A 25,394-nucleotide genomic window follows, 5' to 3' on the forward strand; every position below is an offset into this window, starting at 1 on the left:
CCAGGTGGCCTTTGATTCTGTGTGCAGATTGGAAGCTGCAGGCAGGCGGAGCCAGTCCTGGGAACAGCAGGCTCTCTTGGGACCGCGGAGAGGCCGGCCGAGCTCCTTTCGTTGGAGAAGTGTCTGTTGCCTGCCCGCTCGGGTCAGGCACAGTCCTCGGTGCTCGAGGTGGAGTGTGGACAGCTGGGGTGGCCCTTCTCTGCCCAACGGCCTGGAGCAGGAGAAAGGCAGTTACACAGGCAGATTTTAAGTTTCCCCAACGTGGGTCCTGAGTGGAAAAGTGTATGAAGCCTGCCTTTGCTTTATGCCTTTCAGAATTGCCCTGTTCTATTTATTTTGTGAAAAGAACACAACTCATTCTCTTGCTGCTGTACATTATTGTATCTGGCCAAGTAGGCAGCACTTTGTGGGTCTCTCCTCCAGCATGAATGAGAGGGTCAGAGAGTGAAGGTTCAACAGGAAAACCGCCTCTCAGAGCTTGGGGACTCCCCTGTCAGGGAACGCTGCTTGTGTGTCTTTCCCAGTCTCTGTCCCTGGGGAGTGGTGAGCTGCATGTATTCCAGTTTGTTCTCTCTCTAGATGACCTGTTTATTTACTTCCTTTATGGCACCGTAGCATGTTAGGACAAGAAACAGCCTGGCGAGCCACTGAAAGTGCTCTTGCTGAAAGGGATGAAGAGGCGAGACGCACGCCTAGTGTCAGCAGTGGTGGCGGAGCTGGGACCCTGTGTCCAGGCCCCTAGGATGCTCTTTTCCCCTGGTCATCCACCTCCTGGCCCTGCGTGAGAGCCTCAGTTGGCCTCTGGCCGCCTCCCTGGTGTCTGTGCGCATCGTAGACGTGCTGCGTGCTGCCGCAGCTGTGGGCACCCGAGGGCCCGGGCAGGTTCCTCCTGGGCCTGCACAGACTGGCCCAGAGAGCCGGGAGGCATGATGCCTTGTGGGCACTCCCCAACGTGGGTGCTTGTCCTCTTTGGCCACCGTTTGTGCTCACCCTGCACTTCGGGTTCCCCTCCTCTGGAAGAGCAGGTGGGTGCCAAGGTCTCTGGGACACGTGCCACCAAGCAGGCCGAGCCTGAACCCCCCAGGCCAGGCCCTAAAAACCCACTTAGGACCAGCAGGATGAAGCGGGGGGAGAGGAGGGTACAGATGAATCGTGGGGAGGATAAGACTTTTACTTTGTGTATTAAATGCGTTCGGGGAGCTTTCAGTTTTATTGAAGGTCATGGAGAAAAGGCCTCCTGGCGCAGCCGGGTGCCTGGCTCTTGCGCACTCCTGGATAGGGTCCGCACCCGGATTCCGGAGAGCCGAATTCTGAGTCACGCTGGGATTTTGGCACGGGAAGTAGGATTTATGAAACTGGAAGGTGAGAAACATTCTGAAAAGATATTTCCTTCTGGCAGTTGTTCCTCTTCCCGGCCCATGTTTTTGTGCCGGTATATGCTCCTTTGGGGGTGGGGTGGGGGAGACCTGTTGTTCTGTTGTTGATTGGAGTCTCCACAATGCACTTTGTACTGGCAGAGCAGCCTGTGGGAGGTATGGGTATGGCCCCGGCACATTAGGTAAATACTTTTGTCAAATGCGGCATGGCACAGGCTGTGCTTTTGAAATACGCGTTCACATGTGAATCTGCTCATAAATGACAGGCTGTGTATTAGCAACATCTGTTGATTTGACAAAAGCAGGGTTTGCATCACAGTTAAGTTGGAAGGTAGACTTCTGTGATGTTATTTCCACCTGTGTGGATCTTGCTTCCCAGTGCTGCCGGCTGTCTAGGGTGGGACTCTCGCCCACTGGGAGTGCACTGCGTGTGAGGACATAGCCGTTTAGGCAGGAAGGAAGGCATGACATTACTTTTTAATGTGTACTTTTTTTAGATGACTTATTTGCCATTTTGAAAGAAGGATGTGTGAACTAAAAAGTTAGGAAAATACAGTTAGGAAGACACTGACAGAAACCATTATTACTCATACTTCCCAGATGCAGGACTGTAAAAAAATTCTGGTTGATTTGTTTAACATTTTTGCCTCTAATGACAATTTGTTTTCAAGTGTCAGTGTAAAGGAGGTACACTTCCGGCCTGTCGTGGAGCTGTGCTAGTTCTAACACGCTTAGAACCCAGGAGAGGTAGGACTGCACCCTGGTGGGTCCCAGCCCTGGCCTGCTGCGTGTAGGCCCGAGGACGGACCTTTCACGTGGAACTGCCATTGGCATAGAGACAGCAGGAGAAACGGACCAAAACCCCCCACTTAGCAGCTTTGCGCCAGTGGAATTTTCATGTGTCGTTTTGATAACTGGGATGAGAAATTCAGGAAAAACTAGTTTTAAGCCTGAAAACAAAGTCTGGATTAATAGGCCTTAGGAAGTTTTAGGGAATATTTGACACCAGTTAGACAAGGGAAGGTGCTGGAATTATCCAGGTTTGTGGCCAGTGGGAGACCCCTGCCTTGCTCATCTGGGTTGGATTCAGAGGCGAGGAAGGGAAGGCCTATCCGGGGGACCCCTGGGCAGTGGGGTGTGGTGTGTGGTACTGGGGCTGTGAACAAGGGTCCTTGTGAACAGCTGTGCCCGGGGCCCCGGCTCCACTATGGCACGTCCCCAGTGTTCTTTCAGACACCTCCTCCCTCGTTGGGTCCATGGGCCTCGGTTGGAGCTTCTCCCAGGACATGATGATGACGTTCCCGTGTGTGCCTGGGGTGCGGCCCGGGGCTGGGCAGCTGCTGCGACCTGGTGCCAGCTGCAGCTGATCTCTGATTATGTGATCTCTTCCCAGGCCTCGACACCGGGGAATGTGTGTGGGGCTCACCCTTGTTTATAGCCACCAAGTGCGGGAACCCCAGCGGCAGCCTAGGGTGTGGAATGGCACCAGGTGATGGGCTGGGCCAGCCCTCCTACCTCTCTCCCCTCTTTCAGTGGGATGGTCACCTTCTAATAACCTCCTTAGTTTTAATCAAGGCGTGGATGGTCCATTTGTGCCTGCGCAGTGCCCTCTCCCTGCGAGGGTGCCCCGGAGGTGGCGTGGAGTGATGGGCGCAGAGCAGACAAGGGCCAGGCCCAGGCCCCAAGGCCACCATTTGAGAGCTGAATGACCTCGACCAGATAGCTAAGCTCTCTGGCTTTGGTGTTCTCCTTTTGAGATGGGGCAGTAACATCCATGTCGTTTGGTTGTTTATGAAGGTTAAAAGGAGATGAAGTATGGAAAGCACCCAGCCCAGTGCCTGGTACCTGTTCTCTTATGAAGGTGAAGGTGAAGTGTTCCCAAGGCCAGGTTACGGTGGGTCAGCTCAGCTCTCCAAGGCCCCTGTGTGTTCGTGGGTTTCTCTGGCTAACACTGCAATTTAAAGGGAAGCAGCTCTGTGCCCTGCCCGGGAGCAGAGCTGGTTCCTACAGGGACCCCTGGGCTGGCTGGGGCTGCCCCCGCAAAGGACAGGTGGGAGTGGGCCTCTCTGCCCGCCTCGGGGTCCCCGGGCTCCAGGTGGGGTCCCAGTCAGTGCTCTTGCCTGACCCTCCAGTATGTTCTCCTGTTACTTAGTGTGATGGGAAGAGGGAACCCACGAGGTGTCTCTGGCCGCCCTCTCCCACTTGTGGGCCCACGCCCTGCAGCCCGGTGTGCCCGGCCCTTCTCAGCCTCCGCGAGTTTGTTCACGCAGGTCCCCTGCCTGCAGTGCCACCCGCGCCCCACTCCTCTCTGGCTTCTCTCTTCTCTCTGAGGCCCAGGGCAGGCCCCGGCTCTTCCCTGCCCTGTGCAGGGGGCCTCTTCAGTGGGGCGCCCTGTGCTGCTTTTCCTTTTGTGGTTTTTCTTCAGCCCCAGTGCCTCCCAGCACACAGCCCCCCAGCAGGCCTTAAGAAATACGTGTGATTGACAGCACACTCCCCACCCTGGGAGGCACCCCTGTGTACAGTGGCTTTCAGCCTCTTTGACCCTGACCTACATTAAGAAACACATTTTAGACTGTGACCCAGTAGAGAAAAAAGAGGCAGAAAAGCTCATGTGTACTCACACACGGAAACAAGTTTCATAAGACACTCTACCCATTGAGCCCCTGACGCTTCCTTTTCTGTTTACATTGTGTTGTTTTTAATGCTGGACTGCAGCTTGAAAACATCGGCTTGGTGGACAGTGGAGCTGGGACGGGGGCGCTGGCGGTCCGTCAGTCTGGTGGTGCCTGGGCATAGTGAGGGCAGCTGGGCAGGGACGGGCAGCCCCCGAGGCGCTGGGGACAGGGCCCCGGCCTGCACGGAGCTCTGTTGGGAACAAGCGCCCCCTCCCCAGCCTGTGTGTGGTGCGGTCCAGAGGGGAGAATGCTGGGCTCAGTCCCGGGTCTGATTCAAGCCCTGGCTCTGCCGCTTGGTGGCTGGGAGGCTTTAGGCACATGGTTTTTCCTCTGTTTCATGGGGTGTTCCATGGGTGGCCGTGAGACCCAGGTGAGAAAGTGCCCGGAGCACGGCCCTGGCCCCTCGGAGCCTTGCCTTTGGTGCCCTGCTGTGCAGGGGCCCGCCCAGAGCTGACCTTGAGCCCTGGCCCTTACTCTGCCCCTTTTCTCTGTCAGCCTGGATCAGAAGGGAGGTAGGTCAGTGGAAACCAAACACTCACCTTCGGCTCAGAGTTTGGGGTGGAGGTGATCAATGTGAGCGTGACCCTGTGTGAGCTGCGGCACCCCCCGCCCTGACTTGCCCGCTCTCTTCCAGCCCTGAAGGATGGCGGCCCTGTTGGGGGACGCCATCATGTTGGCCAAAGGCCTTGCCAAGTTGACCCAGGCGGCCGTGGAGACCCACCTGCAGCACCTGGGCCTCGGCGGGGAGCTCGTCATGGCAGCCCGGGCCCTGCAGTCCACCGCGGCGGAGCAGATCGGCGTGGCCTTGGGAATGGTGCAGGTAAGGAGGCCGGTCCAAGAGGCGTGCCAGCGGGACGGAGCTGGACTTGGAGTTCTTGGTGAGACCAGGGCACAGGCAGGGCAGTTGGTCTCCCTGTGGCCGGGGCCAGAGAACCCAATGGCTAGTGTGCCCCACTGTCCTCCTGGGCGGGGCAGGGTGCCTGGGTGAGGCTGCAGGTGACTGAAGTTTTAGCTAAGGAAGCGGCGCAGGGCTGAGAGGAGCCCCAGGACCGCGCAGCCAGCGCACTCACGGGTGAGCAGGTCACTGGCCCCACCGGCTGGTGGCGGGCCTGGGTGCAGACCTCAGGGCAAGCCCAGGCCCGTCCTGCAGGGCAACTCCAGGTTCTGGGCCTGTGTTGAGAGACTGAAGAGAGGCCTTCCTAATTTTGGAAAGTAACAATATCACAGAGAAAAAAAGTAACATTTGCCTGTGTCCTAGGGGAGATGCTTCCTTCACTGAAGGAAACAAACTTTTAATAGGACAGAGTACTTTCTCCCTGGTATCCGATTTGTATTCGTGTTTCCTGTTGGGTTGATTTTTGTACAGAAGTAATGGAAGCCACCCACCCACTGTCTGGGCTCTGTGGGGGCACAGCTGGGCTGAGCAACGTGATTCGTGGGGCATCACACCTCAGCTTGGAGCTGCCACAGGAGCCTGTGTGGCAGCCGGCCTTCCTCAGGCTTTTCCCACTGTGCCCGCTTCATTTTCCCACAGGTCTCTGGGTCCCGACTGTGGGGCTGTACTGCTTTCCCGGGGGGAACACTAAGGACAGCTTCACCCCCGCCATCCTCTCGCCTCTCACGCGTCTTTTTTGCCATGGGCCAGAGAGCCACTGCACTTTGCCAGGGGGAAGGTGTTAAGCAGAAATGAGTTCTGGAGAGGCGATTATAAACAGGGCTTGGTACAGCGGAGGGCTGCTCACCATGGTAAAACAGCACAGTCCCCACAACTGTCCCTGAAAGTCCACGGGGCAGGAAGGGTGAGCACGTGCGTTGCTGGGGGGGTGCGCTGCACAGGGCACCCTGCCACCCTCCTTCCATTCCCGTCTGTGGTTGGCTGACCTTCTGGAAAAGGGATGCGCGCGCTGCCCCAGGCTGAGGCCATCACTGCCTGCAGGCGTCTGGCTAGTCTTAGCTTTCAGATTCCCAGCCCCTCCCCTGCTGTTCTCTAAGAGCTTGGGGCAACAGGTGACCCTACACAAATGCCTGTTACTTCTAGAAGCCTTCACACCCAGGACCTCGCCCGAGCCTTGCTGCTACCCTGGGAAGGGCAGCCTAGACGCTTACCCCCTTTCTCCTGCGGGGAGGCTGAGACTAAATTTTATGCAAGGTCTGTGATTATCACATGGCAGGACCAGATTCGTGTGTCTTCTTCCCAGTGTGAGACTCCCTCCCCTGGCCCCGCTCTGCTGAGGCTGGGCTGTGGCTCCAGCCACCTCATTCGGTGCCTTTTCTAGTGAATTGCCTTCCTGTTGGGCATTTTGCCTGCGTGACACTCAGAGGTGCAGTTGCCTCCCAGGAGTGAGACAGCACACGAGACCTAGATGGGCCCCCCTGAGAGGCGAGAAGGACCCCCCCGCCCAGGCTCCCACTTGCTCCTCTGTCTCCTCAGACAGACATGGCCCCGTCTCGGAAGAGGCAGGCCCATCCCCCAGGACAGCCGCTCAGAGGGGGGAGGGACGGACCATCCCCCAGCATGAGGGAGGCCCTTGGCGGGGTGGTGGCCCCCCTGTGCTCCTGCTCTTTCCCTCAATGCTTAGGTTCCTGGGCCCTTCTCTCTGAGGGGGCGCAGGGCCAGAAACCTCTCCCTCCAGCACCCCCAGGGGTTTGTGTGCCTCCTTCAGCAGACACCAGACGGGTCCCACTGCGACCGAGGCCCCTTCCGTGCCCCTAGGGCCTCTGAGCCACGGAAGCAGGCTATGGCGAAGCAGAGCCAGTGGCTGTCACAGGAGTCGGGGCACAAGGAGGAGCCTCTGCTGTGGCTCTTAGTCCCCTCACCCCAGGACTTCCTGGCCACCTTGAGAAGTGCCCAGAGAGTCCAGTACAGTTTATTTCTGCTCCGAGCTACGTGCTGTCGGTCAGCCAGCAGGACAAGCCTTGGCCTGGAACCCCTGCCCTGCCACCAGTCAGCAGCTGGCCCTTTGCCACGTTACTTCAGCCTCAGTTTCCCATTTGTGAAGTGAGAGTCAGAGCCAAGTCCCTTTCCTTCCACTGGAAGCGAGTGTTATGTCTCTAGATCCCCTGCACCTTGTAAGCCAAGTGAGAAGGCCGGGGTTGACGGCCGTGTCTGCAGAGCCGCAGGCAGCACCAGGCGCGCCGACTCCATTGCCCTGGGACGGGGACCAGGACGCTGACCTCCCTCCAGGAGTCAGCGCTGTTCCAATGATCGCCTCCTGGGCACGGTTCCCCTGGCCCTGTCTGTGGTCCCCACATAACTCTGTGACTGTGAGGAGTCCAATTTTCAGATGAGGAAGTAGCAGAGAAGGCCAGGACCTCACTCAAGGTCAGTCAGGGCTCAAAAGTGGAAAAGCCTGGGCATGAAGGTCAGGTCTTGACAACCGTCAGCAGGAAGACATGTGTCCCCGACTCCCAACGATGCCAGGCCACGCCTGACTGTGGCATGCTGTCCAGTGGGAACCCCTAAAGGGCTCGCCGCCGACTGGGGGCACTCTCTGCGGGAGGCGCGGGCCTGCAGTGGCGCAGAGTGCCATCTGCCTGCTGCCCTGGCCCTCGTGGGTCCGTGGTCATGCTTGACTTCTCAGAAGTCTCCTGCCTTTGCCCTGATTTACCCTCCCCAAAGCCCTTGGGGCTTGTCCTGAGCCCTGATTAATAGGTGAGGAACTTGCTGGGGGTGGTGCTCACTTGCCTGGTCCCTGCTGGGCGCCCAGCAGGTTCTGAGACTGTGGTGGGACCATGCAGTGGAGCCTTGGCAGAAGCAACACTGGACCCCAGGGCTCCTGGCACCTGGGCGGGGAGGTGCTGCTCGCCTCCGGAACTGACCGCAGGCCCTGGGAGTAACGTGCTGTTCCCTGAGTGGGGGCTGGCGGGCAGGACAGCAGCAGTGTGCTGTCTTGTACAGAGGGGGCGGACAGGGGGGCACGCCTGGCTGGCCCCTTGCTCCTCCCACGTCAGTTCTTGTTCCCCGCAGGATCAGAAGCATGAGGAGCCTTACGTTGCTGAGAGCTTTGACGAAGCAGAACCGGAGCTGCACTTCTCAGGGCCGAGGGCCGAGGGCGCCGCTGCAGATTTCTCTGCAGCCTCCTTCCAAGACCAGTCCTCGTCCCCACCCCAGGATCACGCCGGCAGCAAGGGCCCAGCCTCCACCTACGTTGGCAGCGGACCCTTTAGGGAAGCGGGGCTCCCAGGCCAGGCTGCCTCCCCTCTGGGCAGGGTGAACGGGAGGCTCTTCGTAGACACCAGAGACCCTTTCTCTGCCACTGGCCTCCAGCGAAGGTTCTTCCACCAGGACCAGTCTCCCGTTGGGGGTCTCACGGCCGAGGACATCGAGAAGGCCCGGCAGGCCAAGGCTCGCCCTGAGAGCAAGCCCCACAAGCAGATGGTGCGCACGCGCTGGAGGCCCCCAGGGTGGCCCCGCCGGGTGGCTCTCACAGTGGTGCTGGCGTCAGCCGCCCGGGGGGGTGAGGTCTGGGGGCTTTGGAAACACGGAGGCCTCTTCTCGTTGGAGTGTCCTGCCAGGCAGCGCTGCTGCCTCTGGTGGGGAGGAGGTGTGGGGCCACATGAACCCTGAAGGCTGGTCTTGTCCCCCTTAGCCAATTTCCCTGAGGTCTCTTTTTCTTCTCCCTCTAGCTCAGTGAACGGGCTCGAGAGCGGAAGGTGCCAGTTACCCGGATTGGGCGACTGGCCAACTTCGGAGGTAAGGCTCTGGCAGTGAGCCCTTGTGCCATCTCACCTGCTGCGGCATGCCAGTCCTGGCTGAGTGGTGGGTGGGGGGGGGGGGGCGGCGCCCTGGGGCTGGCCTGGAGGAGGAAGAGGGCGGGCCCATGGGAGTCCTGGGAGTATGGTGGTGGTCCCTGGGCGTTTCCCACAGAGCGTGATCCAGTTACTGGATTCCACTCTGCCTCAGCTCGCGCCTGGGGGTTGGCGTGGCCAATGCCATGCTGCAAGCCGCAGCTTTGCTTCTCAGGCCACACTTGAGGGGCGGTGTCTGCAGTATCAGCTTCTCCTCCTTCCTCAGCCTCCCCACTGCTCAGCCCCTGTGGAGGCCTCTGTGGGAAGGAGGCCGGGTAGGGAGTAGAAGTTCCTCTCTGGGCCCATTTGGCTCCTAGACGGAATGGGTTTTGCCCCTGGGACCAGCCATTTGGGGACCCATTTGCTGGATTCCCACAGGCTTGTGGGGCATCAGCAATGATATTGGGGTGCTGAGGCCCTGAGCTACAGCTACCATTTAAAGTCCACTCTAAGATGCTTTAGAGTCATGGGCTTCATTTGTCCTTTTTTTTGGGAGGGGGGGTCTGAATAGCCGTTGTGCCCAGCATAGCTGTGCTTTTATCAGAGTTGAAGGATCATTTTGGAGTGAAGGTTTACAGCAGCTGTACCTGCCTTTATGACATTGTGTTATCACCTCTATTGCTTATTTATGGACCAAGACGTTCCCGTTGAAAGCATCATGTCCTTTGTGATGGTACGTGCTTTTAGGCAGGGTGACTGTGAGCACATTTCTCTAAAGAGCAGCTGTCCTCAGTAGGTTCTCCAGGCAATACAGTTAATGAACTCGATTCACGGAGGAGCCTTGGGCAAGAAGTTATTCGCAAGGCTGTGCGTAAGAGAGGGCTGATCCGTTCATGATGCTGCCAGTGCTGAGTGGTCACGACCGCTCATGATCGGGTGTCTACCTGCCTTTTGTGTTGCTTTGTCTTCCCCTCATGAGGGTGAGATGTATCTGAGGTGTAGACCAACAGGCTTTAGGCTGGTCGTTTCTACAAATACTGCTCTGCCCTGTTCTCTCTCCTCCCCTTCTGGGACTCCAGGTACGCACACGATAGGTCTTTTCCCTCTCTTCCTGTGTCTCCTCTACTCCTTTCTCTATGTCCCATCCTCTCTGTGCTTTATCTGGTCTCCTCTGCACCTCTAAACGGGGGGAGAGCGGGATGGCTGTGGAAGTGAGGCTTTCGCAGGTGAGGGGGGCTTTGTAGGAAGCTTCTGAAGGCCGGCCAGCACGCTTTGTGCGCGGCCCGGCGGTGGCTGCTCGTTTCCTTCAGCCGGGAAGCGCCAATCCCGGTCAGTAAGGCAGAGGGCGGAGGGTGCGGAGTGGGGGACACAGGTCGGCAGGGGGGACACGGGCAAAGAGGAGGAAGGGACGGGATACTTAGATTCTATTTAGAAAGGACTTTGAAATACGATGCTTAAATCAGAGGCTAATAAGGAAATAAGGGGTCAGGAATGAAGCGTAGAGGGACTTGACCGCCGGGAATCTTATTTTTAAAAGATTAAAGGGTTAGAGACCCTCACTTCCAGAAAAATGCTTTACTTTAAAAACTAGTTTATGAGACAAGTAACATAAGACTGTTTCCTCTTATGTTGGAAGACAGGCGTCGCTTAGGTTGAAATGCAAAGCTGCTTGCTATTGCTGCTTAATTTTCCGACGATTTTGGTCCACCTGGGTGTACTTGTTGCTACGTTAGCAACAAAGCTCTCTGGGGTCACCGTGCCCCTCCCGCTGGGCTTTTGCGTCCTCCCACAAACACTGGCCGACAGGGCAGTTGATTTTCATTGGGGTTGTGGGTGACAAGAGCTCCCGGGGTGGACCGGGGCTGTGTCCGAGGCCGACTTTCCTCTGGCCTCCCCTCGTGGGCGGGGTGGAGGGCGAGGGGGGCGTCGTGACACCGCTTCATCGCCTGATGCCTGAGGGCGCAGCTGTGCGCGCTTCTCCCCGCCCCCCAACTCCGAGCCCAGAGCTGTCCCGGGGGCTCCCTGAGGAGAAGCTTCTCGCCTCGGGCAGGGGTGTGGGAGCAGAGTTTCTGTCGCCTCGAGCAGGGGCGTGGGACCAGAGTTTCTGCCTTTTCAGGAGCAACCTTAAAAAAGTTCTGTGTCTCTTTTTCCCTCTTAAAAGCTCTGAGGGAGGTTAGGGCAGTTGTCGTCTCCGGTTGCTGAGGAGAAGCTGAGCCACCGTCGCCCCTCGCCCAGGGCCCAGCGCTTGTCTGTGACCAGGCTGGGACGCGAGCCCAGGAGGCCTCGATCCCAACGGCAGTCAGTCGGACCTGCTGCCGTAATTAAGTGCCCTGTCCCCGGCGGCCAGCGCAGGGCCGCGTTAGGTGTCCCCCACCCCAGCGGCCCCGTTCTGGCACGGAGGGCCGGCTCCGGGGAATCTGAGAGCACACGCCGCAGGGGGCGCCCTCCTTCCGGGTCCCCTTCCTCCCGCACTGTGGGCTGCACCCCCGCCCCGCGGCCTCTTCTCCCAGGGCTGGGGGCGCGGAGGACGCGGCTGCGGCCGGGAGTTCCGGGGACTCGGGAGCGGCCGGGAGCGAGGCCGCGTCCTGGCCCGGCGCCTGGCCTGAGCGGGCTCTCCGGACGGGGCGGGGCGGGGCTGTGAGGTGTAGCGAGGGCCGAGGTGCCCGCGTGCCGGGAGCGCCCTGGCGGCCGTCCCATCCGCAGCCGTCCGTCGCCCCTGAGGCCGCACAGAAACTCCCCGAGCCTTGTCGGCCAGGGGGCCTGCGGGGACGTCCCTCACCGCTCCCTGCCTCGCCTTCCCCAGGCCTCCTCACGAACGGCGCTGCACCTGGGAGGCTGTTCTGTTTTTCCGTTAGTCCCCGGTGCCCGTCTGGGCGGAAGCCCAGTGGCCGCCCCGAGAGGGCCGCATTTGGCTCCGACGCCCTCCAGGGGGACTTCAGCGGGGCAGGGGCCGCGAGCGGGCCCTCAGCCCGGGAATCTGGCCCAGTGGGTCCTGCCGGCGGAGAGCCCTGCTCCCGCCCCACCCCCACCAATTTCTTGACTGAAAACCCCTGTGAGGGAAATGGGAAATGTCGGGAACTTTCTTGGAAGGCTCTGGCGCCTCCTCACAAGCTAGGATGGAGGCCAGGCTGTGGGGGCCGCAGAGCGGGCTCCATGGCTGGTTTTCCTCCAAGATGCCTCGCGCACCGTGTGGCCAGGCCAGGCCAGGCCTGGGCGTGGGTCAGAACACGGAGAGGCGAGAGCGCGGCCGATGGCCACAGGGGACAGAGGGGGCGAGCGAGTCTCCGTGGGCCCCTGGGCGTCCTCTCAGGACCTGGTGACGGATCTGAGGCAGAGGCGTGACCTCCCAGGGTTCGCCTCCCTTGCCACCCAGTTCCGAGAGAGGAAGAGCCCACCTGGGCCCTGCCTTTCCTCCCAGCAAAGTCCTGGGAACGACTCTCAGCTTGGCCGAGTTGGGGGTGGCAGGAGAGCCGGGTTTTTTTTCTCGGTTTGCTGGAGCGGGCGCTCAGCAGGCCAAGGTCAGGGCTGCCGGGCGGCCGGGCTGCTTCCGCCGCTGGGGCCTGGGCGGGCCCTGGGCGGACCCTGGGCGGGGCCTGGGCGAGCGTCGGGGCCGTGGGAGGAGCCTGAGGCCACCTCTGCAGGCTGCGTTTTCCTTCAGTGATTGAGCAGCAGGGCCTTGGAGAGCCTTGACTTGACCTGCAGCCTAGAGAGGACAGTGTGCCAGGGGCCACCGGAGGAGCTGGGGGTGCCCCTGCCTGCAGAAAGAGGAGTCCGTCCTCCATCCCCCACCCCCACCCCCACCCACAGCTCTAGTGTCTATTCCCGAGGCTGGATGACCCCTGTCGCCATCTGCCGCTTTTTGCGGGTTTGTCTTTGGACTTGATTTAGGCAGAGAAAAATCTAGATGCAGAGAGACATTGGTGGAACTTGCTCGAGTTTGAAGGTTAACATTATCACTTACTTTCCTAAGTCAGATAGCGTGCTGGGTGGGGCAGGGCGGGCAGGGCAGTTAATGTTTAATTGGAGACGAGGCTCCTAGCTCTGTGCCCAGTGACCTCCAGAGGGAAACCAGGTCCTGGCACCTACAACCCAGGACCCCAAGGTGTCCTTGGTGGGCCCCGGGGTTGCCCTGAGGGCGATTTCCAGATGACAGTGGCGTCTTCTGTGGCTGCCAGAGCTTGGCCTTTTGTGCCCTTGTGCTGTCTCCTGCAGAAGCCACCAGCCACATGGGGTGGGGGGCACTTGAAATGAGGCTGGTCCAAGCTGAGACATGCTCAGGGTAAAATACACACTGGACTTTGAAGACTTAGTACAAAAACAACAACAACGACGAAAAAAAAAAACACCTCTACTAATATTTATATTGAGTACTTTTTCAAATAATATTTTGGACATTCTGGGTTAAATAAAATATATGATCAGAATTCATTTCACATGTGTTTTGCTTTTTTAAAAATGTGGCTACTAGAAAATTTAAAATTATATACAGGGTCTGGCAGAACTAACACCTGCTTGAGTGTGGTTGGCAGGGTAGGAATTTATAGTTTTAATTTGAACATTTCACCTAAAATGTCCTATGGTGTGTTGAGTGTGATATTGTTGTGTTACAGAATTACATGCTCACGATTTTGTAATAAGAAAAGGGGGCGCTATTGTGCTGGACCCTGCGTGTAGCTGGCCTTGTGCTCCTTCTGGACAGCGCTGGTCTAGCCGTTTTGAATAGGATTGATAATAATAGCAAACGCTCTTAGAGCAGCACCTTGTGTCAGAACCGAATGGAAGCACTTTCCTTTTATTCACTGGTTTAATCTTCACAATGACTTACGAGGCAGGAGCCTTTATTTTTTATAAAAGTAATATATAATCCCTGCAGACATCGAAAAGATGGAGTGCAGGTTCCTTGCCTGCTAATTGGAGCGCCTGGCGGGAGTGCACGCCCTCTGGGGGCGGGGCTGCCGCTCCCTCGCCCCTCCCTCGCACCGCCCCCCCACCACGCTGGCCTCAGGGTGCCTTCAGTGTCTCCCCGGGTCCTTGCTGTCCCTTCCGCTGAGGGCAGTGCGCTCAGCCACGCATTCTCTCTGTGCTCACAGGGCCCCGCCCTCGCCTCCTCACCCAGCTAGAGCTGTGCAGGAAGTAGAGGGATAGTGGGCCCCAGGCCAGGCTCCTGGGTTCTCTGTGGAGGCCCCGTGGCACCTGCTGGGCTCCTCAGGCCTCCCTGGGCAGCTGACGTCATCCGCTGCCTGACCTCTGGATAAATGGCATCAATGAACTTGGATTTAGAAGGTTGCTGAGGGGAAGGGAGGGCTGGTGCCCTGCGCCCAGACCGCCAGCAGTACCTGAGTGAGGGCTGCAGCCTGAGCTCCTGTGAGTTCCTCTGGCTTGGACTGGGGACACTCACCCTTTGCTTTTGCAAAATGTTCCGGCTCGCTCTAGCGACTGCCTTATGTCACTGTAGTGTGGCCTTTGCTTCCAGTTGCACGAGCTAAGAGAATTCTAGGGAATTGGAGACTGTTCTCAGAGACTTCGCAGCGGGTGGCCATGTGCCAAGCGAGTGTCCCATCCTTGGTCGTCCTCCACTGTGCTGGGCCCTCCCTGTTGTGTGTGGTTCCAGGGTGTGTGTGTGAGTGTGTCCCACGAGCCTGTGCAGGAGCAGAGGTGCTGGGGGTGGGGGAAGATGGAGCCTTTTCACCGAAAGCACCTGCCAGTCCTCTGAAAACAGCAGATGTGTGTCTCCTGCCTTTTTGTCTCCTCAGGTCCCTGGGGAGCCGAGGTGGGTGTGGGGGCTTGTGGGTGGGGGCCCGCAGCCTGGCTCCCGGGCAAATGTCTAGTGCCCTCTGCCTCCTCCTTTGTAGGTCTGGCTGTGGGTCTGGGCTTTGGAGCACTGGCTGAAGTCGCCAAGAAGACCCTGCGCCCTGAGGAACCCTCCGGTGAGCCGGGCCCTTGACCGAGACGTCATGGTGGGCCCTGGGGCTGGAGCGTCAGCCCCCTGGGGCCACCTCAGCCACCTCTGGGGGCACATTCCCCTTGTGTGCTGGGTAAATGGCACCCCTGCGGCTGGCTGAGTCTCGGAGGCCGCTCTGCTCTGGCCCAGCATGTGGACAGCCGCCCTTCCCTGCCGGACTCTCTTGTGGGACTGAGGGGCCTCTCAGAGAGAAGGCACTAGCCTGCCCCCCAGGTCCCTGAGCACAGGGGCACAGGGCACCTTGTGTGTCTTTGGGAGGGGCCGGAGGACAGAGAGGGCTGGTGAGGGGACACTTTGGAAAGCCTGGCTGTCCTCTGTCCTACCACATCCAAGCAGGGAAGAGGCTCAAAGTGGCTCCAGGGTTACAGCTGGCATCCTTTGTCAGGGAGATAGTGACCGTAGCTGCGGGTCATGGGGCCCAGGAACCACAGGACCTGGGGCTCAGAGGGATGGGACGGAGCCCTCAGGCTGTGTTGGGCTTTTCTGAATTGCACTTAAAATGCCTCCTCCCCCATGGTATTGTCCCTGTATTTACCCAGGAGGATCAGGGAAGACTGGTTTGCCAAGGTGCACACAGTATTGCAGGTGGGGTGGGGTGGGCTGGCCTGGGCTGCGCTCAGGTGCCCTAAGCCCCAGAGAGGAAGGGACTGCAACCAGGGTGCTCCGGCCCTGTCCCCTCAAGGCCTCGGGGGCCACAGAGGCCACTTTCAAGCCCTGCCTGCCTCATCCTCTTGCCACTTGGGGGAGGTCAGCAGGCACACAGAGGAGGGGGTGGGTGCTGTGGTGACCTGGCTTCTGCCCACAGGGGGTAAGAAGGGCGTCCTGGACTCCAGCCCCTTCCTGTCGGAGGCCAACGCGGAGCGCATCGTGAGCACGCTGTGCAAGGTGCGCGGGGCGGCGCTCAAGCTGGGCCAGATGCTGAGCATCCAGGGTGAGTGGGGCCCCCGCCCGTGGGCAGGCTCTGGGAGGTGCTGGGAGGGGCTCTTTCTGCCCACTGGCTCCTCTTGACTCCTGGCTGGTGATCAGCCTGGGATGTTTATGATGTGCCTTAAACAGGAGCCCACTGTCACTTTTCTTTCTGGGTGTTTTGAGGTATGTAGAGGCTCTCCTGGCATCTCAGAAGGTGGCGAGCCTGGCAGCTGTTGCCCCGCACCCCGCAGGGTTGGCTGGAGGGAGCTGGAAGGGGGCTCGGAGGCCTGCCAGTGTGATGTGGGGGACAAGGGACTTGTGGCTGCACAGGAGGCTGGCTCTGTGCCCCAAGAGCAGAGGCAGGATTGGGGGAGCCTCAGGGCTTCCAGCGAGGCCCCTCACCGGTTAGAGTGCTCAGTGAGTCGGCCAAGTGTAAGGCAGGAGCTGCCATCAGGGGCAGGCGGATGGGCTCGGGCGTCGCCTGTGGTTGTGCAGACGCTGAGTTCGCAGATGAGTTTTTCAGTGCACGAACCTTGGGCTCCAGGAGTTCCACGTCTAGTGGCCTAACCTAAGGGTAGCCTCAGAGATGTGGCCAAGGCCCCGTGCAGGAGGAGCTCTATCGCAGGACTTAATGGCAATCGCCAGTTCAGTCCTGTGTCACCTAATGACTGGGATGTGTCCTGAGAAATGCATCGTTAGGCAGTGTCATTGTGCAAACAGCACAGTGTGCTCTCACACAAACCGGGATGGCGCCGCCGCTTCACACCGGGCTGTGAGGTGCAGCCTGTTCTCGCACTGCACGAGAGTAAAAGTGGCGCCATCGGGAGGTGCAAGCGTGACATGCGTGGGCCTGCTGCTGGTGTACTGTTTTATTTTTAAAGTTTTATTGATTTTAGAGAGAAAAACATCGATTTACTGATCCCTGTCCTGACCAAGGATCGAACCTGCAACCTTAGCATATTGGGACGACGCTCTAACCAATTGAGCTACCCAGCCAGGGCCAGTGTACTGTTTTAGAGCAAACTTTAAAAAATAAGTATCGAGAGTTCACTCTGTAGTAGCAATGAAAAGAACAGTAAACACAAACAGCACCAGTTGTTCATCGTTAGGTATGGCGTGCTGTACTCTCACCCAACTGGCGTGTTTGCAGCGGCATTGTCACCCCCCGCATGTGGATAAGGCGCTGTGCCACCAGGTTGTGCGGGCTGAGATGTCACTACGTGGAAGGGCTTTTTAGCTCTATTATAATCTCACGGTTTTGTGGGGTCCTCTCTTGAAACGTCGTTATTTGGGGTGTGACTGTTAATAGGAGCTGATGTAAGCGGCAGGTGGGCTGGCTGATTGCGTGAAGGGGCTTCGGTGGGGGATGTTAGGCTCCCAGGGACAGTGCCCTTTCAGAAAATGTCAAAACTGCGTGACGGCCGAGCGTGCACTTGGGAGAGGCGGCGCCTGAGAGCAGGCCGGAGCAGCCTCCAGGCAGTGCGACTCCTGTCGTGAAAAAACAGAAAAAGGGTCAGAAAGAAAAAGTTCTCTTCAAGTGGTCAGATATGGGTATTTTTAACATTTGACTGTACTTTATTTCCTAAATTTGTTATCATTGTGAAAAGCTTTGCCTGTTATTTCTGATGCCAGGGCCTGGGTCGCACAGGTCCGCCCGGTGCCCTGGTGGGAGGGCTGGGTGCGGCCGGCTCCAGATGTGGCGGTTGGTCTCCATGCCCCGGGAGCGTGCGGGCCAACATCCTGTGTCCGCCTGGAGCTTTTGCCCACCCGTGTGCCAGGCGGGAACACGCTGCCAGGGTGCAAGGAGGAATCTGAGGGCAGGCCTATGGTGTGGCATACAGCCTGCGTTGTGTTGTCTCTGCACCTGAGGTCCCAGCATGTGGCAGGGCAGGGCAGCACCTCCCAGGAGACCGCACTGCGGCAGGGTGCGCGAGGGCCACTCGGTCCCCGGCCAGCGCCCCCTCCCTCTCAGGGGTCGGCCCTCCGCTCTGACTTCCCGGGTCCTTCCAGATGATGCTTTCATCAACCCCCACCTGGCCAAGATCTTCGAGCGGGTGCGGCAGAGTGCAGACTTCATGCCACTGAAACAGATGACGGTGAGGCAGGCGGCACCCGGGGGCGTCTGGGTCCTCCTGTCACTTCCTCTCCTTGCATGGGGGGGCTGTGGGTGCTACTCAGGGTGTCCCACTTGGCTGGGCTATGCTTACCGCCCCTCCCTGGCCTCTCCCTCCAGAAAACTCTCAACAATGACCTGGGCCCCAACTGGCGTGACAAGCTGGAGTACTTTGAGGAGCGGCCCTTCGCAGCTGCCTCCATCGGGCAGGTGCACCTGGCCCGAATGAAGGGCGGGCGCGAGGTGGCCATGAAGATCCAGGTAGGTGCCCAGTGTGCGCGCTTAACCCCCCAGGGGCAGCGAGGGCAGAGCCGGGACCTGTAGTGCGGGGGCCCGTGTCACCATTCTGGCCCCAGCACGCCAGCTCCGGGTGCCGAGACAGCATGTGCCAAGCGGCTGGCTGCGGGAGTGGAACAGCCTCCCAGCAAGCTTGGTTTGGGTGGGGCGAGGACAAGGGACAATAATTGTCTCCTTTGGGCCTGAGCTGGAGGGCTGGGGCCTTCAGTGGGTGGCAGAGGTAGATAGCTGTGACTCACCCAAGGTGTGGGGTCCTGGTGGGACACTCCTGAGGAGCTCACAGGTGGCGAGGAGTCGGGGACACCCCGCATGGCCCTTGCTCTGCCCACCCAGGACACCCCTTCCGCTCCCCCTACAGTACCCTGGCGTGGCCCAGAGCATCAACAGTGACGTCAACAACCTCATGGCCGTGCTGAACATGAGCAACATGCTTCCAGAAGGTCTGAGACTGGCTCTTGGTCAACGGCAGGCATTTGGGATGGGTTCTGGACACCCGGGGGGGCCTCCTGGGGGAGCCCACCGCCTACCCTGAAACCCCCCTCCCCGGTCCAGGCCTGTTCCCTGAGCACCTGATCGATGTGCTGAGGCGGGAGCTGGCACTTGAGTGCGACTATCAGCGAGAGGCCGCCTGTGCCAGGAAGTTCAGGTGCAGCTCCCGGCTGGGCTTCAGTGCTGGGCAGCTGGGCTTCGGGCCCCTTGCCTGTTGCTTCCCCCAGTGGGAGACGGACGGACAGTCTTTAGGTGGTCCTTGCAGGACGGGAGGAGGGGTCCCCAGGGGCCGATGGCTCTGGCTGGAGCTTGGGGCCATAGCCACATCCCACCCATCCATTTGGTGGGCTCAGCCCCTTGCTGCTCCACGTGCCATCCCCGGGGTGGGCGGGGGAGGAGCCCTGCCTGGGTGTGATCTCCCGCCCCCACCAGGGAGCTCCTGAAGGACCACCCCTTCTTCTACGTGCCGGAGATCGTGGATGAGCTCTGCAGCCCCCACGTGCTCACCACGGAGCTGGTGTCTGGCTTCCCCCTGGACCAGGCGGAGGATCTGAGCCAGGAGATCCGCAACGAGGTGCGTCTGCTGCTCACTGCCACGGGGCCTCCGGCCACTCCCTGTGTGGCTGGAGGGGCCAAGGGGCCTGCTGTGCTGCCCCTGCCCCAGGCGGTGCCCTTGGAATCACATGTCCTCTGGGCAGAAGGTGGGGCCGGGTGGGAGATGTGGGGGGAAATGGGAGTCAGGCGTCCCCAGCCACAAACTCTCGGGTCACCGGGCCCCCCCACCTTCCCAGATCTGCTACAACATCCTGGTCCTGTGCCTGAGGGAGCTGTTCGAGTTCCACTTCATGCAGACAGACCCCAACTGGTCCAACTTCTTTTACGATCCTCAGCAGCACAAGGTGAGCCCCAGGGCGGTGCAGGCACAGGGGCCGGAGTGCTCTGCTGGGGCGGGGGCTCTGAGCCCCGAGCGTCTCAGCTCCTGTGCAAGCCTCCCCTTGGTGTCACCGCTCCCAGGTTGCTCTCCTGGACTTCGGAGCGACGCGGGAGTTTGACAGGTCCTTCACCGACGTCTACATTGAGGTAGGGGCCAGGGCCGGCCTTGGCCCATGCCGTCATGAGGCCAGGGCAGGACGCAAGGGGAGCGTGAGGGCGGGCGGCTGACCGGGCTGCTACCCCGTGTCCCTACCTGGCCTCAAGATGGTGATGGTGGGTGAGGCCCTGGCCAGGCCCTCCAGGCCGGGGGCCTGGGAGGACCAGTGAGGCAGCGGGGTCAGCAGCCCTTGTGGGGAGAGGGCCAGGCGGAGGCTCCTGGCCCTCAGCAGCTCCTCCCCGTTCTGCCCGCGGTGCTCCAACCAGATCATCAGGGCTGCCGCCGACAAGGACAGGGAGGCCGTGCTGAAGAAGTCCATAGAGATGAAGTTCCTCACCGGCTACGAGGTCAAGGTGAGCCCGGGGGACGTGAGTCCCCGGCCTGTTGCTCCAGGCACAGCTTCCAGGGGGGTCTGGCCTGAGGGGCCGTCTGCTGGGAGGGCTGCCTTCCGAGTGTGTGTGCAGTGGACTCCTATTTCCTCTCAATTCCCAAGCAGAACCTCAGTTTATAAATGGATGATATCAGAGGCGACAGCAACCTTGAAGGGTCTCTACAGAGTCCTGGGCCATCTTGGCATCTGGAAACTGGGCCCTCCCCAGCACTTGAGGTTCTCTGGGTGGCAGGGCTTAGGGGCCATCAAAGGGACTTGTCACAAAGCTCATTTTTGCTTGCTCTCGCCACTAGATTTACGTCAGTCATGCTGGGCTTCGGGGCTTGGCTGAGGGCAGGTGGGATGGCAAAGCCCTCAGTTCCTAAGGCCTCGCTGGGAAGGGCGAGGAGAGCGCTGCACGGAATCTGAGCGACTGCCTGCAGACAGGGCCCGCAGGCGGTGCTCCTGCCACCCAGAGGCCGCTCAGAAAGCAGCCCTCTCCTGGACAGTGGGGAGGGTCAAGGGAGCCCAGGCTGGCCTGCGGCCCCACCGCAGCACCCTGGACTGGGTTTTGTACAGACTTTGGACCCCAGTGCCTCCAGGCTGGGCTCGCGGTTCCTTTGGTCTCACGTGGAGCCCAGTCCACATATCAGTGCCGTCTCCCTGGCCCCTGTTGGTCTGAGCGTAGCTCCAGTTAATCATTATTCAGTCTAGTTGAAAACAAAACCCTCGCCTACCTGACCCTCTCCTCAACTGTAAACCAAGCTTTCGGGGTGCGCTCAGGGCCAATCCCACCTCTCCACCTCCAGGCCATGGAAGATGCCCACCTGGACGCCATCCTCATCCTGGGGGAGGCCTTTGCCTCGGAGGAGCCCTTTGACTTTGGCACCCAGAGCACCACCGAGAAGATCCACAACCTGATTCCCATCATGCTCAAGCACCGGCTCATCCCGCCACCTGAGGAGACCTACTCGCTGCACAGGAAGATGGGGGGCTCCTTCCTCATCTGCTCCAAGCTGAAGGCCAAGTTCCCCTGTAAGGCCATGTTCGAGGAGGCCTACAACAACTACTGCAAGAGGCGGGCCGAGCAGTAGCCGCCAGCGCAAACTCTCTGCTCTCCTGCAGTTCAAACTAGTAGGAAGCCGGTGGCGGTGGTGCTCCGTTTAAACTCCTTTGCCCAAGGAGAGAGGGAGGCTGGCTCCAATGGGGCGGGGGTGCTGCTCGGAGCCCCGTTACCAGCGCTTACCACGGTTCTTATCGCCAAAAGGATGTGGGGCGAGATGTGCCGGAATGAAAACGAGCCCCCACCTTCTCTGTCAGAATCTAACAGTTTGTTCATCCTCTGAAATACTCTAATGGAAGATAAAAAGGCAGTTTCACTCCCTTTTCCTTTTAGTAACAGGGGTTTTTCCTAATGTGAATGTTAACCAGAAGATGGGAGACTACTGCCACCAAAAAAACAACAGAGACGCCTTTTTGGATGCTATTGAACAAGTATACAAGGTTTGTACGTGTGTGTATGTTTCTAGAATGAGATTTGTGTTTTCTGCCCATTTCCTCTCCAGCTTGTGACCTGCAGCTGGGAGAAGTCAGATCTGAGCAGTGCCCACAAGTACTGACTAACCCGGCGGGGCCCACGCCTGCTGGCTGGCTGGCTGCCGCACCTTATGGGAAGTGCTGCCCCTCTCCCCGTGGGCAGGGTCAGGAGCCACGGAGGCGCGGGGAGTGCCAGCTCTTGTCCCCGGCGCCTGCTAGGAGACGGTGTGTGGAGCCTTTGTGGAAGGATATGAATGTGCAATGTCACCTGGTTAGACGTGAGGGTCCGCACAGGCTGTTATTTTTGTAAAATTCTTGTAATTGTCTGATTTACTTGTTTCAATAAAAACAAAACATCCTACCATCGTGGCATTGATCCTCTCATTCGTAAAGGGCTCTGAGCGGGCGGTGAGGGGTCCAAGGCCAGTGGCACATCCCATCCCACCTCGAGATGCTCCCGGAAGGTCTGACAGGTCCCCAGCGTGAGGCCTCTGGGGCCAGGGCCTGAACCTGGAAGGCTGAGCCTACATTCCTCTTCAGAGAAAGAGCGGTGTGGGGCAGAGGAAGGACGGGCGGAGGGACAGCTCGCCTCTCCACCCTGCAACTCCCTCGCCACCTCCAGGGCCCTGTCCCGCAAGTACAGAAAAGCCACAGCTCGTCCAGGCTGTAGCTCAGCAATGCTGGGTCAACTGCTAGCGGGTCAGCGCTGGCCACAGCTGCAGTGCAACCCACTTTAAGAGGTCAGCTGAGCAAGACTTCCCGAAAAGCGGCTTTTCCCGCGTGACTGAGTTCCTAGGTTGGTAATGGGTGCATTCTGAATATTCAGTAGACGCCCTTCAAACAAACCTGGAACGCCCTGCAAGTTCCTCAAGGGGTAAAATAACATGCAGGGACCGTACTGGTCCAAAAATAGATTCTCACATAGGTTTCAAAGATTCCTAAGGAAAATCCTTCTGCATTTTTGCATTGATGAGCAGCAGACACCAGGGCTTGGGGCAGGACGGCGTGGTCTGGGTGGTCTCCCTGATGGCCGCTGCCCCAGCAGGGTTCGCCGATTCCTTGTCAGAACACGTCATCCAGAAACTGCAGAACACACATTTTTTTTGCACATGGAACATTCTCCAGAACAGATCACATACTAGGCCAAAAAACAAGTTCCAATGAATTCAAGAAGACTGAAGTCATATCAAGTATCTTTTCCAACCATAGAGGCATGAAACTAGAAATCAATTACAGGAAGAAAACTGGAAAGAACCCACAAATATGTGAGACTACATAACATGTTCCTAAACAACCAATTAGGATCAAAGAGGAAATCAAACAGGAAATTGAAAAGTACCTTGAGTCAAATGGAAATGCAACTTTTCAAAATGTATGGGATGCCGAAAAAGTATTTAGTTCAAAGAGGAAATTTCAGTTACAGAGGCCTACCTCAGGACACAAGAAATATCACAAATAAATATACATGTAACTCTGCACCGAAAGGAATTAGAATAAAAAGAACCCCAAAATAAATAGTTAAGATCGAAGCAGAAATAGAGTAGAAACTAAAAAACAATAGGAAAAAAAAATCAATAAAACAGCTGGTTCTTTGAAAGATAAATACAATTGACAAACCTTTAGCCAAACTCATCAAGGGGGAAAAAAAGGCCCAAGTGCAATCATAAAGAAAAATTACAACCAGCACCACCAAAGTACAAGGGGCCATTAAAGAATACTATGAACAATTATATGCCAACACATTTAACAATCTAGAAGAAATGGAAAAATTTCTAGAAAATTTATGACCTTACAAGACTGAACTAGGAAAAATACAAAATCTAAACAGATCAATTGCTCGTAGTGAAGTTGAAGCAGTAATAATAATAAAAAAAACTCCCAATAAATGAAAGTCCAGGACCAGGTGGCTTCACAGGTGAATTCTACCAAACAATTAAATACTTATGCTTTTTAAGTTATTTTTTAAAAAACCAAAGAGGAAGGAATTCTTCCAAACTTGTTCCACAAAGCCAATATTACCTCTATACCAAAACCAAAGACATTACAATAAAAAAATTACAGGCTAATATCCTTGATGATCATAAGATACAAAAAGAGAAAACCCTCAAGATTTCACTAAAAAGCTATTAGAACTGAAAAATAAATTCAGGATACAAAATTAATTGCAATTAATTATCAGAAAGAGAAATTAAGAAAACAATCCCATTTACAGTTGCAACAAAAAGCACAAAATATTGTAGAGGAAAAAAGATATTTTAAGACATGTAAATATTTTAAAAATAAAAAAAAAACACAAAATACCTTCCAAAAAATTTAGCCAAAGAGGTGAAAAATGTGTACTCTGAAAACTAAGACACCAAAGAAAACTGAAGATAAAAATAAATGGAAGCATATACTGTGCTCATGGATTAGAAGACTTAACATCATTAAAATGTCCTTATTACCTAAAGCAATCTACAGATTCAATGCAATATTTATTGAAATACTAATAGCATTAGAACAACTAATCCTAAAATTTATATGGAACCACAAAAGATCCCAAATAGCCAAAGAAATTTTGAGAACTGGGAGTACCACGTGCCTTGATATCAAACTATACTATAAAGCTACATTATCCAAAACAGTATGGTACTGGCATAAAAACATACAGATTAATGGAATAGAATAGAGCCTAGAAATAAATCCTTGTTTATACAGTTAATCTACAAAAAAGGAGACAAGCATATACTGTGAGGAAAAGCTAGTAGTTTCAATAAGTGGTGCCGGGAAAACAGGATAGATACATGCAAAAAAAAAAAAATTAAAGTGGAGCACCTCCTTATACCACATATAAAAATACAGTGAAAACAGATTAAAGACTTAGACTTGAAACCATAAAACTCCTAGAAGAAAACATAGCAGTTAACTCTGACATCACTCTTAGCAATATCTTTTTGGATATGTCTCCTTGGGCAAGGGAAACAAGAAAAATAAACAAATTGGACTATATCAAGCTAAAAAGTTTTTGTACAGTGAAGAAAACCATTAACAAAACAAAAAGATAACCTACAAAATACAAAAAACCTACAAAAAAGATAACAAACAAAAAGAATGGGAGAAGATATTCACCAATGATATGTCTGATAAGGGGTTAAATGTCCAAAATATATAAGGAACTTGTACAATTTAACACTAAAAAAAAAAAAAAAAAAAAAAAATCAATTAAAGATGCAGAGGACCTGAATAGACACTTCTCCAAAAAGGACATAGATTGCCAATAAACATATGAAAAGATGTTCACCCTCACTAATCATCAGGAAATGCAAATTAAAATGACGAGATAACACCTCACACCTGTCAGAATAGCTCTCATCGATAAATCAAAAAACAAGTGTTGGTGAGGATGCAGAGAAAGGGAGACCTTCATAAACTGTTGGTGGCCTTGTAAATTGGTGCAGCCACTATGGAAAACAGTATGAAGACTGCTCAAAAAAATTAAAAATAGAGGGGTATTTATTCAAAGAAATCCAAAACACTAATTTGAAAAGCTATATACACCCAATGTTCATTGCAGCGTTACTAGTAATAGCGAAGATGTGGAAGCAACCTGGCCATGTCAACTGATACAGGCTGTAGGCAGTTTTGACCAGAAGAGAGGAGTTGGAAGCTTCAAAAGAACTGACCACGATTCTTACCTGAGCTACGGAAGGAACTAAGCAAGCCCTGGATTAAACTAACCCTGTGTCCTTCTGCAGGGTAAGGAGAAGCCTGGTCAAGGAGGGGACCGGCGGGAAGCAGAGCCTACAAGACGAAAGAGTCAGTCACCTTCTCTCCATTCCTCAGACTTTTTAATCAGGAAAAAAAAAGACA

At 56.4% G+C, this 25,394-nt stretch overlaps 1 protein-coding gene across 2 annotated transcripts in view; it reads left to right on the forward strand.

The window, feature by feature from the left end:
• COQ8A (coenzyme Q8A) overlaps positions 1 to 21,911 on the forward strand; it is a 35,464-nt gene extending 13,553 nt beyond the window's left edge. The window contains exons 1-15 of one of the 2 annotated variants that reach the window (XM_054576667.1): positions 3,249 to 3,270; positions 4,686 to 4,871; positions 8,019 to 8,429; positions 8,678 to 8,744; positions 14,632 to 14,706; positions 15,547 to 15,672; positions 17,661 to 17,746; positions 17,884 to 18,024; positions 18,419 to 18,500; positions 18,613 to 18,706; positions 18,982 to 19,123; positions 19,341 to 19,448; positions 19,564 to 19,629; positions 19,906 to 19,992; positions 20,819 to 21,911. In XM_054576667.1, the coding sequence (XP_054432642.1) occupies positions 4,695 to 4,871; positions 8,019 to 8,429; positions 8,678 to 8,744; positions 14,632 to 14,706; positions 15,547 to 15,672; positions 17,661 to 17,746; positions 17,884 to 18,024; positions 18,419 to 18,500; positions 18,613 to 18,706; positions 18,982 to 19,123; positions 19,341 to 19,448; positions 19,564 to 19,629; positions 19,906 to 19,992; positions 20,819 to 21,103 (1,947 nt within the window). In that variant the 5' untranslated portion in view covers positions 3,249 to 3,270; positions 4,686 to 4,694 and the 3' untranslated portion in view covers positions 21,104 to 21,911. Of the gene's footprint in view, positions 1 to 3,248; positions 3,271 to 4,685; positions 4,872 to 8,018; positions 8,430 to 8,677; positions 8,745 to 14,631; positions 14,707 to 15,546; positions 15,673 to 17,660; positions 17,747 to 17,883; positions 18,025 to 18,418; positions 18,501 to 18,612; positions 18,707 to 18,981; positions 19,124 to 19,340; positions 19,449 to 19,563; positions 19,630 to 19,905; positions 19,993 to 20,818 lie in introns of those variants that run through there. The other variant, XM_054576666.1, reaches the window with a different exon arrangement.
• Positions 21,912 to 25,394: the final 3,483 nt, after the last annotated feature.

Source organism: Pteronotus mesoamericanus, unplaced genomic scaffold (assembly GCF_021234165.1).
Source record: "Pteronotus mesoamericanus isolate MK-2021 breed Mesoamerican mustached bat unplaced genomic scaffold, CSHL_Meso_final contig_347, whole genome shotgun sequence".
NCBI classification, from domain to species: domain Eukaryota; kingdom Metazoa; phylum Chordata; class Mammalia; order Chiroptera; family Mormoopidae; genus Pteronotus; species Pteronotus mesoamericanus.